At 45.1% G+C, this 15,974-nt stretch overlaps 2 protein-coding genes across 2 annotated transcripts in view; both read left to right on the top strand.

Moving 5' to 3' along the window:
• The window catches only part of LOC117042510, a 54,187-nt gene that overhangs the window by 10,861 nt on the left and 27,352 nt on the right, over positions 1–15,974 (top strand). Inside the window, 1 exon segment of the mRNA XM_033142056.1 lies at positions 11,125–12,351. Within this exon segment, the coding sequence (XP_032997947.1) occupies positions 11,125–12,351 (1,227 nt within the window).
• The window catches only part of LOC117042511 (zinc finger protein 208-like), a 76,135-nt gene that overhangs the window by 52,028 nt on the left and 8,133 nt on the right, over positions 1–15,974 (top strand). The window lies entirely within an intron of this gene.

The following is a 15,974-nucleotide window of genomic DNA, read 5'->3' as shown; positions in this document are numbered from 1 at the left end:
AACTTCAGTGACAAGGGCTCCCTTACTAAACAGTAAAGAACTCATACAAGGAAAATATCTTGGAAAGGGTTGGGTGTGGGAAGATCTTTATTCATATCAAATACAGGTAACTCCTACAGAGAGTAAACCAATGATTGTGCTCTGGTCCCCCCCATAAGTCTGTCATTCACTAAAATGCTTGCTCTTCCCATGATAAGGCAGAAGCCTTATCTGGGAATTCTTGGGCAGAGAGCTGCTGAACCCAACCTCAAAAGGAAATCCAACCTCATCCAGCAGACAGTGCTAAAAACTGAACACTTTAATGCAGTTTTTAAGATATATTTGCACAGAAATGTAACAAATTCCTGTGTTAGGAAAACAATTGCCCTAGATACCCTAGTGCAGGCTTTCCCAAGCTTGGGTCTCTACCTGTGTTTGGACTACAATTCCCATCATCCCTTACCACTGCTAGCTGGGGGAGATGGGAGTTGTAGTCAAGAAGAACCGGAGACCCAAGTTTGGGAATCCTGCTCTAGTGAAAGGTGAGGATACGGACATGAACTGTGCTGATTAAATTGTAGATTGGATCTTTCGTAGCTCTGATAAGAGAGGAGTTCAGGGAGCAAACGGCCATCTTGCTCTCATGATGTCTCTCCCCCTGCCTTGCTGAGCTTCTGTGTCTCTGCTCATGCCGCTATCTTTGCTGCCTTGTCAGAAGCTGCCCACTGGTGTCCCCCAGCCTCCCCTGTATGTGTGTCATTCACTATAAGGCTTGCACAAGCTGTTCCTCACCACTGTCAGAGAGCCTGCGCAGAATCCAAAGTGTCTGTTTGGTGCTCTGCTACTTCCTGTGCCAAAGGTTGCCCATTTTCCCACCAGGCACATGGGCAAGAGGGCAAGCAGGCAAGCAAATCCTTAAGGCCGGGTTTGCTGCTGAATACCACAGGAATGCCAGGATCTGAGCCAGGAATCCTAGGTTCGTTGTAGGGATCTTGTTTCTCTGTGCACATGCAACTCGTTAGGAAATTAATTTTGGAAATGCGATGTACCGGATTTGCACAACAGGGCAGTCAAAAAATTGAAGAATATCTGCACCCAACTTCGGAACTCACTGCCAATTGATATGTGGCAGTCGCTTTCACTGTGTTTTAATCCGGGTTTTATCGTTTATTTTAATTATTTTTTAAAAATAAAATAGTCATTTTAACTTTTTTTTACTGATAATGTCATTGTTTTATTTTTCCTGAACTGTGGATTTAAAAAATCCCAAACATATATGTATAGTAAAGCTGCATGTGAATTTTAGGGAACAAAATAATAAATGCGTACAAAAGCTGTAATAGCAAAACAAGTATGCAATTCCTAAGGAGCCGTTTACAACTCGCTTGGGTGCAGGTTTTCTCAGGAGTCAGTCCTACTGTTCCCAACAGGTGCTTAATCTCAGGGAAAAGCATATCAATTCAGTTTGGGGATTCCTCAGGCAGAAGCGATTTTGGTCCCCTGAGTGTTAAATGCAGTGAAAGAGGAAAGTATGCTCTTCCTTCCGATCTGCTTGCCTGAAGTCTGCAGGCTTTCCCAAAAGGTCTTGGGTGTTACAGATCCTTTCCTCACTAGGAGTGCCACCTGGCTCAGATACAGTTCCATCACAATGTGATTGCTTGTAAGAATCTATTGGTTTATTTAAGCTGCTGCATTTGGATCCTCAATCTTATTGGTTCCCACCAAAAGGCAGCTTTGTGATTGCTTGAGATTGTTCCCTCCAAAATGTATCCTTTCTAGCCAGTTTTCTGTCCCTATAAATGTAGCTTCCCTCTCCTCAGTCTTTAGTCTTGTTTGCCTGAATAGTGTTACATGAAGAAGCTGTCTCCTGCCTGCTATGTCAGAAAGCTGAAATCACTTACTGAAATCACTAACCCCACGCTACAACATCAATATCCTGCCTTTTCCTCCAAGGAGCTGAAGGTGGCATATTAATACATGGTTCTTCTCTCTTCATCATGTCCCTCTATACCTATCCTCCCTCTCCACTGCTGGGCACCGATTCGCTTTCACCAAAGCGAGGTTTAATGTCTTTCCTTCTAATGTCCTGAGACATAGATTTTCCAAGGGCCTAGTTTCTGCCTTCTGTGATTGTGATAAACAGTCGACGAAATCTCTCCATCATATAATCTTTATCTGTTCCCTGCATAGTGAGGCTTGGGCAAAATTACTAAGACCAATAACTCAGAAACTTACAGGTGCACCAGCTGAGTCACACCTTGCCTTACTCCTGCAAGACAATGACTCCTATAAAACCTTGCAGGTGGAAAGGTTTCTAAACTCTGTCATATCTCAAAAAAGGCGCTGTGGCCAACTACACAACCACTAATACTTTTGTTTTCTGCTCCCTGGTTGCAATTTTAAAACTTGTATTTGTGCTGTGGTTTGTTTCCCTATGACTCCAGGGTCTATAGTTTGCTGTAATTTTATGTCATATATTCCATATTTTATGTTTTTATGGGCTTATAGCTGCAATAAATTTGAATTTGAATCTTCCTTTAATCCCCTACAAAAACCCTGCGGGGTAGGCTGGGCTGAGAGGCATTGAGTGACCCCATGGCCACCCAGTGGGGAATTTGATCCCTGGTCTCCCAAGGCCATACTCCAGCACTCTAAGCACTATACCACACTGCCTCTCACCACTGCCTAAGAAGTCCCAACATAGTGAAAGTAGAGATCAGAGTTCCCAGAAGGGAGAGATTTCTTTCCACCCCAGCTGCCTGGTCTTCAAAGGGTTAAAGATGAATTGCAGGAATCCTAGAGAGGCAGGAAACTGGGGGACCAGCTTGGTCCTCCAGGGCAAGTGCCCCTCCTCCCTCCTGCCTTGTGCTTGGTCCTTTTGCAGAAGAGAGGCTGCAGAGGTTGGATGCATGGAAGGAAGCTGGCAGGGAGGCTGGGGCCGGATCCTGCTCCAACCCAGAGCTGTTTGGAGCAGGACCTGAGGTTCCCCCACCTCTGCCTCAGCCCCCTTGTGGTCCACACTCACTTGGCCAGTATTTGCCTTAAAGCAGAACCTGGAAAGAATAGAAAAAGAGGCTGTGCATGGAGGGGGGGTGCACAACCCTTGAGGCATATTGGAAGCTGCTGTCCAAATCCCCCAACTGCCCCACTTGGGAGATATTGGAAAGGGCTATGAAGACCCTCCTGGATGGGGACGTCCTCAGCTCAGATACTCGGTGTCAGAGATTCAGGCATTCCCACTACCACGAAGCCAATATACCACTTGAATTATGGGGAAAGCTGTGGAAAGAGATTTTAAAATTCACGGCATGTAGTTCACTAAAAGAAAATTATATGAAGAAGATGTACCGATGGTATTTGACTCCAGTAAAGCTTGCTAAAATGTATAAAGATACCTCTAATTTATGCTGGAAATGTATGGATAAGGAATCTACATTTTTAACACCATACATGGTGGACGTGTAAAAAAGTAAAATGCTATACAATGAACTTAAAAAAATGTTTAACGTTATAATAAAATTTTCAAAAATCCTTCCAGTACCACCAATAAGTTTGTTATTGGTATGAGCTTTCATGTACATGCACACTTCTTCAGATATACTGAAACAGAAGTCAGCAGACCCTTATATAGAGAGAGAGCGTGGGGAGGGGTATTACTCAGAAGAGTGGTGGGAATGGGTGATATAGGTGTGGTAAACCTGTTGAGACTGTTAACGACTGCAATTGGTCTTACAGGAAAAAGCAAGGGGGTGAGATGGCTAAAAATAGCTTTATCACGTATAATGAGGTAAGAATCCAATGTCTCTATTCACACTACATCTCTCCTTGGTTTTAAATTTGGTAAAAAGTTGCAATTCAGTAGCTTCTCTTTCCAGTCCATTTCTGAAATTATTTTGTAATAAGACAGTTACTTTGAGATCTTGTATACAGTGTCCTATCCATTCTCAAAGAAATCAGCCCTGAGTGCTGACTAGAAGGACAAATCCTGAAGTTGAGGCTCCAGTACTTTGGCCACCTCATGAGAAGAGAAGACTCCCTAGAAAAGACCCTTATGTTGGGAAAGATGGAGGGCACAAGGAGAAGGGGATGACAGAGGATGAGATGGTTGGACAGTGTTCTCGAAGCTACTAACATGAGTTTGGCCAAACTGCGAGAGGCAGTGAAGGATGGGCGTGCCTGGCGTGCTCTGGTCCATGGTTGGGGTCACGAAGAGTCGGACACGACTGAACGACTGAACAACATAGAGTGTCCTGGGAGATTAAATTGTTCTCCTATGATGGTATGTTTGATGTTGTTGGGGCCACTAATGGTGTTGTCCAGGTGTATGTGGCAGCAAAGTTGGCATCTGGGTTTATTGCAGACTATGGTAACCAGTGTCCATGTTAAGTCCACTTGCTGTATTATTGTGTTGTTTGAGTTTGGGTGGCTGTCTGTAGGGAATGAAAGGTCTTTTGAATTGCCAAGGAAGCAAGAGAGACTATTTATGCGACTACAGCGCCCAGAATGCTACTAGCCCACATGGGGAAAGAAGTCAAGGTCCCAATGAAAGAAGAATAGATAACTAAGAAGACTGACTATACCGAAATGGCTAAACTACCGTGAAGATCAGACACCAAGATGAGAAAGAAATCAATCAAGAATGGGAAAACTTTATAGACTCTTCTAAGGAACACTGTGAAAAGGTCAAAACATTAGCAGGTTTGATGTAACATTTATGAACTAATTATAGAATTAGGAGGGAAAAATAAGAAATTAATTGGAGATATATAATTATATGTAAGGAGAATAAAACTAGTCATCTATTGCAAATTTGGATTGGATATCTATATACCAAAACGGGAACTGCTGTTAATTTGAAAATTGGAAATAAAATGTTTCTATAAAATAAAAATATAAAAATAAAGAAAACCTTTTTGGGACGCCGTGCAGCTGATCCAGCAGAGCTTTCCGGAGGCGAGGCGCCCGCCTCCGCTCGCTCTCTGCCCGGAGCAGCCCAGAGGCTCCTGCCGCTCGGCTCCGAAACGGTTAAGAGCAGCGGCGACAGAGCGGAGATTCCTAGAGCGGGGGGGGGAGACTGTCGGGAGAATAGGAGCTTCCGCTTCCTGTCCCGCTTTCCCGAGGGAGATGCTGCTGATGGCGACGGCTGTCCTTCCTCGTGGAGGCGCTGGAGGTGCGTCATAATATCATCATATATGATAACTTGGGGAGGGGAAAGTGGGGGTCCTGCGGGAGGGATAAAAAAAAAACAACCTATGCTTATTTCAATGTAAGTTTTTTTCTGTGTCTCCTTTTTCTAGTCGTCAGTTTATCCAGATTTTCACCTCTTATTATTTTTAAATGGAGCTCTTGAAAATTGGCCAGCATTTCTCCTAATGCACACGCTTTTGCAAAGGTTATTTCCACGAATATTTACATTTCCCATAATGCATTCTGTGTGTAATTCCGCTAAAATAATACATAGGTCTTTCCCCCTTTGTATGGGGGCAGGACATATTTTCCCAATGGAAGGGCATAATCGAAACACAAACAAAAACAACCCAATAACACCCCCCCAACAAACACATTTTAAACAGCAGTTTCTGCAAGAGCAGTTCTGGGCAGAAGAGGTTTTAAACAAAAAGGAGAAACAAGCAACTTCCAAGTCCACATTCAAAGTCCAAGTGTGGCTGAGGCCTTATACCGACAGGCTAATAATGATAATACTACTAGTAATGCTACTACTACTAATAATAATACTCCTGAGCGCCCTCTCCCACTTTGTGGAGCCCGACTGGCCCCCTGGTGTACTCCAAGCTGGGAGACTGGACGCAAGTGGATGAAAGATCCAAATTATGCAACCAAACACTAGTAAAGGCTCATTATCCAACCTACCTAGTGGCAGGGAAGGCAGCAAAGAAAGCAGAGTTTTCTGCCTCCATTGCATCCTCATTATGTCGTCTGGCAGAGTTTTTTTCTGGGTTGTAAGGGGCCATTTACAGGCTGGCCCAAAGGAGGTGGTAGAACCAGCCATAGCTCGCTATGAGGGGGTCGCTTTGTGGGGTCCCATAGGCAGAATCCGCAATGTCCCCAGCACCATACAGTTCGGGTGGGGGGTGGGAGAGACAATGGCCCTTCAAGGGTTAAAGGCAGCGATTATATTATGACAGAGGACTTTCAGGGGGAGGCGGAAAGTGTCACTTCTTCCTCAGTTTGTTACATCCTCCTGCATTTGAAAAGCTGAGAGGAGGAAATTTTGCAGCTCGGAAGACTGTGCCTTTTGCAAGGTTGGTTTTTTGGGGGGAGGGGGGCTTTGCAGGAGAGAAGGCCTCTTGAAGAAGGTGGTTTTGCAAAGAGGCAGCGAGGGGGGAGGGAAAATGCGTGGGGCTACACCCCCAATTCAGCCCCCAAAGAGCTGCGATGAGTGCAAAAGGCTTTAAGGGGTGCAGGGGCGCCCCAGGAGGAGAGCAAGGCAAGAAGGCAAGGCGGGGGGAGGGAGAGGGAGTTTTAGGGTGGGGCAGGAAACCCCACAAAGGAAAGGAGGCAGGAGGGCTCTGGGAAGAGGAGGAGGGAGGCGTTGATGTTTTGGAGAAAGAGGGGTCAATGCTGGGTAGAGACGGCAGGATCAGCTGTAAACTCATTTCAACATTACGAGGCATGGACTCTTTTTTCGTCTTCGATGCCTTTGGGGTTCAGGAGGAAGGCACCCAAGGAGGGCGCAGTCTCTCTGTATAGCAGACCAGCCCTAGGAAGGAACCAAGGTGTTGGGAGAGATGAAGGAGGGAAGACTTTAAGGATGGGAAGAGTTGAACCATTAGCTGTAAAATGAACTGCTGCAGCAGATCTGGGGGCTCCAAGCCCAGTGAGCTGCCTCCAAATAGCCCTGCTCCCCCTGAGCAAGGGGTTTTCAGGAGCTGAGTCTCAGCCCTGCCTTGGGACGGAATCTGGGGCTTTCTGCCTGCTGAGGAGATGCTCTGCCCTCGAACTACAGCCCCTTCCCTAAAGTGGGGTTGCAGGAGGAGGAGGAACAGAGGGAGGCAGCCGTGTCACAGCTCCAGGCTGGCAAAAAGGAAAGGGGTGTTTTTAATAGTGGTGGGAAGAAGATCCTCTTTCAGGCATGACTCCACTTGCCTCAGCTGTTTGGATCCAGGAGGAAGGTGCCCCTCTTTTACCAAGGAAACTGCATGTGGGAGCTACACACCTTGGCTGGGTTATTATTCATCAGCAAATGGTCTTGAGCAGGAAAATGCCTGCTGGGACTCTGAGGCTCCCTTTGCTTCTTCCTCCCCCCCAGGAACCTGCAGCTTCTGAGCTTCTCAGGAAGGAAGGAAGAGGCTGATCCTGCAAACCTAGCGAGGATGGAAGGAGGAAGATGGACGGTTGACCTAGTCAGGCTGCCTCCTGCATCCCTCCCCACAACCTCTGGCTGTTCTCTCCCAGGACCCTCAGAGAGATCTGGTGAGTTCCAGGGAATGGATATGGGGACATGGAGGGATGTTGGCAGAGGGAAAGCACTAAGGGCCAGAGCTCTGGGCTGTGAGAGATAAAAGATACCATCCTGCTGAGAGCCTGTTTTTTATATGCTTTTAAATTGGGCTTGTTTGTTTTTTAGTGTTTAAACTGTTTCTAACAGTTATAAGGGCATTTTGTGGGATATGCCTGGGAGGGAAGGAGCAGGGAGAGGCCCAGTTTCAGTGGTTCTGGGTAGGTGGGGGGGTGGTGTGGGAGGAGGGGCAGGCTGGGTAAGAGACACACGGCACAGCCCCCCCCATCCTGGGGAATTGTGGTTGTCATATCAGGCAGCCCTGATGTTGAACACCAAGTCAGCCAAGAATAAAATCTCCCTCATCCATCATCTGATTATGGATGAGGAGGCTGATCTGGCTTGTATCACTGAAACCTGGGTGGGTGAACAGGGTGGAGTTGGTCTCACCCAGCTGTGCCCACTCAGTGCAGCATCAGGCCAGACTCAAGGGTGGGGGAGGGGGAGTTGCTGTGGTCTGTAGAGATTCTCTATCTCCAGGCTCTCTGTCCAGTTCGGGATGTGTGAATCTAGAGTGTGTGTTCCTGGCTTTGGGCAATCGGGACAGATTAGGGATTCTGCTGGTTTACCATCTGCCTCGCTGCCCAGCAGTCTCCCTGCCTGAGCTGACGGAGCTGGTCTCAGAGGCAGTGTTAGGGATTCCCAGACTGCTAATTCTGGGAAACTTCAACATCGATGCCGAAGCAGCTGGCTCTGGGGCGGCTCAGGACTTTATGGCTGCCATGAAAACCATGAGGCTGTCCCAACATGTCACCAGCCCAACGCACATGGCAGGCCGGACTCTAGGCCTTGTTTTCTCGATTGGGCAGGAAGAGGGTGATTTGAAGGTGGGGGACATTGACATCAGTCCCTCGTCATGCTCCGATCACTTCCTGTTGAGATTTAGGGTGTCAGCACCTTTTCCCCTCCGCAGAGACGGGGGTCCTGTAAGGAAGGTCTGCCCTCAGAGACTGATGAATCCAGTGGGATTCCAAACAGCTCTGAGGGGTTGACACAGGCTATTGGCACGATCGCCCCTGAGTGCCCTCTCCCACTTTATGGAACCCCTTTGGCCCCCTGGTATACTCCAGAGCTTAGCCTTAGGGTGAGGAAACTAGCTAGGAGATGGCTTGAACACAAGTGGATGAAAGATCCGAATTATGCAACCAGACACTGGTAAGGGCTCACTATTGAGTCTACCTAGTGGCAGGGAAGGCAGCTGCCTCCATTGCATCCTCATTATGTCATCTTGCAGAGCTTTTCCGAGTTGTACTGGGCCTTTTACAGGCTGGCCCAAAGGAGGTGGTAGAACCAATGGTAGCTCACTGTGACTTGTTTGCAAAGCATTTTGTTGTTAAAATTGCTTTCCAGAATGCTTTGACGATTGCCGGAGAGATCTGAAAAGCTTCATATGGCAGGGTAAGAAACCCCGCATAAAATACAAATTACTGGTGGACAAAAAAGAAAGGGGAGGTTTCGCACTCCCCGATTTAGGAACCTATTTCGAAGCCTCGTGCCTGTGTTGGATTAAGGATTGGATCTTGTTAGAGAAAACAGGTATACTTGATTTGGAGAGTTGCAACAACAGGTATGGATGGCATGCATACCTTGGCTACAATAAGGTCAAAGTCCACAGAGTGTTCTGTGGGGTTTCACATTTGTTTGCATGAGTGCAAGTGAGAAAGGAATTTGAGAAAAAAAGACACAGAGCCAGCGCTTGAACCAGGAAGCCTCTTGGCAAGAGTCAGAAGGAGAGAAGAATGCTCCCCCCTGAACTCCCACCAGGGTGTTTTATTAACCAAAGGAAAACACGTCACAGAGTTCAAACCATCCAGTCAGATTAAACCAGCACACCTCCAGAAGTCTCCACATGGTTGAGATCATGTTAACAAAGACCCATAAAAGAACCCAAGAAAGTTTCTTGCATTCCCACACATCAAAGGGACAGGATAGATGGCCAGGAACAGGAAGTCATGAAACAGAAGATAGCAGGGAGGTAGGATTTAGCATCCTAACCCCAGAACCAAGTTGTTTACCAACTCCTGGGTTGGATCAAAGATGCTATCTAAGTACAAAGAAATGCCTGGCAATTGGGGCTGCAGCATTTGGTTTGCCCTTGTGGCAAGATTCTTGCTTCATGGTAAAACGTGACTGCAAAGTTAGAAAACCAGTTTTCACTAATCATATAGTCAGAAATGCTCTTTATAAAGTGTGGACAAAATACCAATCGTTATTACAACCCCAAACGCCATGGTGGCTGTCCCCAGTAGAGGCTTCTGCAGTCAAATAAATAAATATGGAGGGAAATTGGGCAACCTATAGTCAACTATTAAAAGAAGACCAAGGATCTCTGAAATTGAAAACATTCGGAGAGATAAGGCACTCCCTCACTAATTGGCTTCAATATCACCAATCGAGCGACGTTTTTAATTCAGATAAAAGAAAATTGGCTTTGGGAAAGAGGAATCCAAATTACAAAAAGTATTAGTACGACATGACAAAAAATTATTATCTAAAACTTGTGACATGTTACTGGAATGGGATCTAAAAGACGAGGAAGTAAAGGATGTAATGGTTAAATGGGCCCAGCACTTCCATTCCACAATAGAGATGGAACAGTGGCAGAGACTCCGGAGGTTAGATATCAGATTTACTGCCTGTTTTACTCTCAAGGAAAACTTAATGAAAATGTTATACAGGTGGTATAAGGCACCTTCCAAACTAGCCAAGATACATAAACTCAAATCCAAGCAATGTTGGAAATGCAATAATTCAGAGGAAACAACGATACATGTATGGTGACACTGTGAGAAAAATTAATAAATTTTGGGGGGTGTATCCATAAAGAGCTAAAAAAGATGCTCCTATTTAAAAAAAAATCCCGAGGCATACATAATGTGCATTATAGGAAAGGACACACCACAGGATAACAAAAGGTTATTCTTATATGCCATAGCTGCAGCCGGATTATTACTTGCTAAAAATTGGAAGGGGGACATTATCCCCACAAAAGAAGACTGGATTGTGTGAATTTATAGAACTGGCCAAACTAACGGAAGCCATAAGACACCAGTCAAAGAAGAAATTAAAGAAGGAATGGCAATGCTTTGAGGACTCTGAAAAAACACTTTTGAAAATTGGAAATAAAATGTTTTTATAAAATAAAAATATAAAAATAAAACTTTTTTTGATCCAGCAGAGCTTTCCGGAGGCGCAGCGACTGCCTCCCCTCGCTCTCTGCCCGGAGCAGTCCAGAGGCTCCTGCCGCTCGGCCCCAAAACGGTTAAGAGCAGCGGCGACAGAGCGGAGATTCCTAGAGCGGAGGGGGGGGGAAGTAAGGCTGTTGGGAGAATAGGAGCTTCCGCTTCCCGTCCCACTTTCCTGAGGGAGATGCTGCTCATGGCATCTTGGGTGAAGAATCTTCTTTAGCATTTCATCAGTTTGCCTTTTTATTCCTTCAGGAGATGTTGAAGGGATGCTGGCAGAAGGAGAACAATCAGAAGTGTCACCACAAAGAGCCAAAGAGGAGGAGGAGGAAAGGAAGCTAAGGGTTCAAGATGGAAGCAGCATGCAAGAGGGGAGACGAAAGCAGAAGGCGGAGAGTGACTCTGGTACATCTCAGGGTGGTGAAAATCAAATTTGCAGAGAGGAGAAAAAGCATGAATGTACAGTGTGTGGAAAGAGATTGGGCAGTTGCTCAAATCTTACTTCTCATCAAAGAGTGCACACAGGGGAGAAACCGTATACATGCACAGTGTGTGGAAAGAGCTTCAGTGACAGGAGTTCCCATAAGAGACACCGAAGAACTCATACAGGGGAGAAACCGTATACGTGTTCCGAGTGTGGAAAGACCTTCAGTCATAGTCACAGCCTTACGTCGCATCAACGAACTCATACAGGGGAGAAACCGTATACATGTTCCGAGTGTGGAAAAAGCTTCAGTCGGAGTGGCCAGCTTACCGCGCATCAAAGAACTCATACAGGGGAGAAGCCTTATACATGTTCAGAGTGTGGAAAGAGCTTCACTCAAAGTGGTGGCCTTACCTCGCATCAAAGAACTCATACAGGGGAAAAACCGCATACATGTTCCGAGTGTGGAAAGAGCTTCAGTCGAAGTAGTGGCCTTATCTCACATCAAAGAACTCATACAGGAGAGAAACGTTATAAATGTTTTGAATGTCAAAAGAGCTTCAGTCACAGTTGTTCCCTTATCTTGCATCTACGAACTCATACAGGGGAGAGACCTTATACATGTTCAGTGTGTGGAAGGAGTTTCAGTCACAGTGGTACCCTTACTAAGCACCAAAGAACTCATACAGGGGAGAAACTGTATACATGTTCAGAGTGTGGAAGGAGCTTCAGTAACAATTGTAGTCTTACATCACATAAAAGATCTCATACAGGAGAGAAACCCTATACATGTTTGGAGTGTGGAAAGAGCTTCAGCTACAGTTTCAACCTTACCATGCATCAACGAATTCATACAGGGGAGAAACCGCATACATGTTCTGAGTGTGGAAAGAGCTTCACTCAGATCAGTGGACTTACTCAACATCAACAGACTCATCGAGGCAGCAAACCTTATAAATGCTGGGAATGTGGCAAGAGTTTTGGTGAACTCGGCTCCCTTTCCCGACATCAAAGAATTCATACAGGGGAGAAACGATATATATGTTTGGAGTGTGGAAAGAGCTTCAGCCACAGTTGGGACCTTACCGTGCATCAAAGAGTGCACACAGGAGAGAAACCTTATAAATGCTTGGAGTGTGGAAAGAGCTTCAGTTGCAGCGGCTCCCTTACGTTACATCAAAGAACTCACACAGGAGAAAAACCGTATACATGTTCGGAGTGTGGTAAAAGCTTCAGTGTCAGTAGTAGCCGTACTAGACACCAAAGAACTCATACAGGGAGGAAATCTTAGAAATCTTGGGCCAATGCAAAGAACTTTCGTGGCAAGGACTCCCTTACTAAACTGAAAAGTTAAAGGGTTAATTAGCTAACCTGTATATATTTACCTGAATGTATTGTTAGTCCAGAAGTATAAAAGAACTTTTTAAGTTTTTCTTTAGGAAACCTCTCTGTAAAGCTGTGAACTTTGATCTGCATTGCACTTCTTTCTGGCCAGCAATGACTAAGAGTCTGGAGATAACAGTAGAACATCGACCTTGCACAGAGAGTAACTGTTCTTGCACAGAGAGGAATTGTTGTCTTGGTCAGAGATAGGATGGCCTTGCTGGAGTGCGCATGAACCAACTCAGGGCTAAATGTCCTTTTGCCTTATATGTACAACAGGAAATGTTCCTTAAATGGACAAGGATGTACAAGAGGCAGAGTCAGGGAACTGTCTATAAGAACTGTCTGAAAATTGACTTTTTTGTACTTGCTTGGCTTTCTGAACACCGCAGTAACTCTGCATGCAGAAAACAAATCTTTCTCTCTCTGAAGCCAGCAGCCACAGGTGTCTTTTCTGCTTCCATGTTTTCTCACCGGGCGCAACTGTGAGAACCCGTAGGGGCAAATACGGCTCCACTTATACTCGTACAAGGAAAACAGAAAAGTTGGAGTGTGGGAAGATCTTTAATCATATCAAATAACTCCTACAGAGAGTAAGCCAATGATTGTGTTCAGAATTAGAACTTGCTTCCATTAAAATTTTTATTCCTTTTAGTGGCTGTGTTACATGTTGTTCTCCTTATCAGAGTTAATTTTACATAGCTATAAGACTGAGAGCACAAGGAGAAGGGGACGACAGAGGACGAGATGGTTGGACTCAGGAAGCTACTAATATGAGTTTGACCAAACTGCGGGAGGCAGTGATGGATAGGCATGCCTGGCCTGCTCTGGTCCATGGGGTCACGAAGAGTCGGACCCAACTAAACAACAACATAATTCTATTTTCTTTTCATGGTGTGAATTGATCTGATATTTTTCATAGAAACAAATGCATTCACTGGTATTCGGTTGACATATGTAAAGTAGATGCAATGAGAGTACAGCCCCTCAGATAATACCTCTAATAAACAAATACTGTTGAAAAACATACTGGATACTAAACCACAATGTGCAGTCAAGAGAGAAATGAGAACAGTACTGAAGGCTTGATTTTCAAGCCTGTGTCTAGAGTGTTAATAGGTTAAAGGGTTTCAGGGTTTGTGTTTCTTCACCTTCATCTGCATATTGTCATTGTTTTATTTTTCCTGAACCGTGGATTTAAAAAATCCCAAACATATATGTATAGTAAAGCTGCATGTGAATTTTAGGGAACAAAATAATAAACCCGTACAAAAGATGTAATAGCAAAACAAGTATGCAATTCCTAAGGAGCTGTTTACAACTTGCTTGGGTGCAGGTTTTCTCATGAGTCAGTCCTACTGTTCCCAACAGGTGCTTAATTTCAGGGAAAAGCGGATAAATTCAGTTTGTGGATTCCCCAGGCAAAAGAGATTTTGGTCCCCTGAGGGTTAAATGCAGTGAAAGAGGAAATGATGCTTTTCCTTCCTATCTGCTTGCCTGAACTCTGCAGGATTTCCCAAAAGGTCTTGGATGTTACAGATCCTTTCCTCACTAAGAGTGCCATCTGGCTCAGATACAGTTCCATCACAGTGAACGGTCTCTTCTTCCTTGGAGGTTTTTGAGCAGAGGTTGGATGGCAATCTGCCAGGGATGCTTTAGCTGAAATTCCTGCATTGCAGGGGTTTGGACTATAGGACCTTTGTGGTCCCTTCCAACTACACTGTTATATGGCAGCTGCCCAGACACAAACATGCAATCTTAAAAAAAACAAAATAAAATCGTCCCAATGCCCTATTGTTGTTGTTGTTGCTGTTGTTGTATGAATTTATAAACCATCCTATATGCAGGGCTCTCAGAATAAAATCAAGATATAAAACCAAAAAATACATAATAAAAATGAAAACAACCCCCACAAATATATGGGGGGTTGGACTAGATGAGCATCGGAATCCATTCCAATTTTACAATTCTTCAATTCAATATCCTGCCTTTTCCTCCAAGGAGCTGGAGGTAGCATATTAATAAATGGTCCTTCCTCTCCTCCTTTAATCCCCTACAACAACCCTGTGAGGCAGGCTAGGCTGAGAGGCATTGAGTGGCCCCATGGCCACCTGGTGGGGAATTTGATCCCTGGTCTCCCAAGACCATAGAGCAGCACTCTAACCACTACACTACACTGCCTCTCACTGCTGCCTAAGAAGTCCCAACATTGTGAAGGTAGAGATCAGAGTCCCCAGAAGGGAGAGATTTCTTTCCACCCCAGCTGCCTGGTCTTCAAAGGGTTAAATATGAATTGCAGGAATCCTAGAGAGGCAGGAAACTGGAGGAGCAGCTTGGTCCTCCAGAGCAAGTGCCCCTCCTCCCTCTTGCCTTGTGCTTGGTCCTTTTGCAGAAGAGAGGCTGCAGAGATTGGATGCATGGAAGGAAGCAGGCAGGGAGGCTGGGGCCAGATCCTGCTCCAACCCAGAGCTGTTTGGAGCAGGACCTGAGGTCCCCCCCCCCCCACCTCTGGCTCAGCCCCCTTGAGGTCCACGCTCCCTTGGCCAGCCTTTGCCTTAAAGCAGAACCTGGAAAGAATGGAAAAAGAGGCTGTGCATGGGAGGGGGGTTGGACAACCCTTCAGGCATATTGGAAGCTGCTGTCCAAATCCCCCAACTGCCCCACTTGGGAGATATTGGAAAGGGCTATGAAGACCCTCCTGGATGGGGACGCCCTCAGCTCAGATACTCGGTGCCAGAGATTCAGGCATTCTCACTACCACAAAGCCAATATACCACTTGAATTATGGGGAAAGCTGTGAAAGAGATTTTAAAATTCACGGCATGTAGTTCATTAAAAGAAAATTATATGAAGATGATGTACCGATAGTATTTGACTCCAGGAAAGCTTGCTAAAATGTATAAAGATACCTCTAATTTATGCTGGAAATAAATTTTTAACACCATACGTGGTGGACATGTAAAAAAGTAAAACGATATACAATGAACTTAAAAAAATGTTTAATGTTATAACAAAATTTTTAAAAATCCTTCCAGTAGCACCAACTAAGTTTGTTATTGGTATGAGCTTTCATGTACATGCACACTTCTTCAGATAAACTGAAACAGAAGTCAGCAGACCCTTATATATATAGAGAGAGAGAGGGTGGGGAGGGGTATTACTCAGAAGGGTGGTGGGAATGGGTGATAGGCTGATAGGTGTGGTAAACCTGTTGAGACTGTTAACGACTGCAATTGGTCTTACAGGAAAAAGCAAGGGGGTGAGATGGCTAAAAATAGCTTTATCGTGTATAATGAGATAAGAATCCAATGTCTCTATTCACACCAGGTCTCTCCATGGTTCTAAGTTTGGTGATTAGTTGCAATTCAGCCACTTCTTTCCAGTCCATTTCTGAAATTATTTTATAATAAGACAGTTACTTTGAGATCTTGTATAGAATGTCCTGGGAGATTAAATTGTTCTCCTATGATGGTATGTTTGATGT

The sequence above is a fragment of the Lacerta agilis genome, chromosome 2, assembly GCF_009819535.1.
Source record: "Lacerta agilis isolate rLacAgi1 chromosome 2, rLacAgi1.pri, whole genome shotgun sequence".
NCBI lineage: Eukaryota > Metazoa > Chordata > Lepidosauria > Squamata > Lacertidae > Lacerta > Lacerta agilis.
Note: the sequence above shows the minus strand (reverse complement) of the source record. Positions and strands in the feature narration are given on the sequence as shown.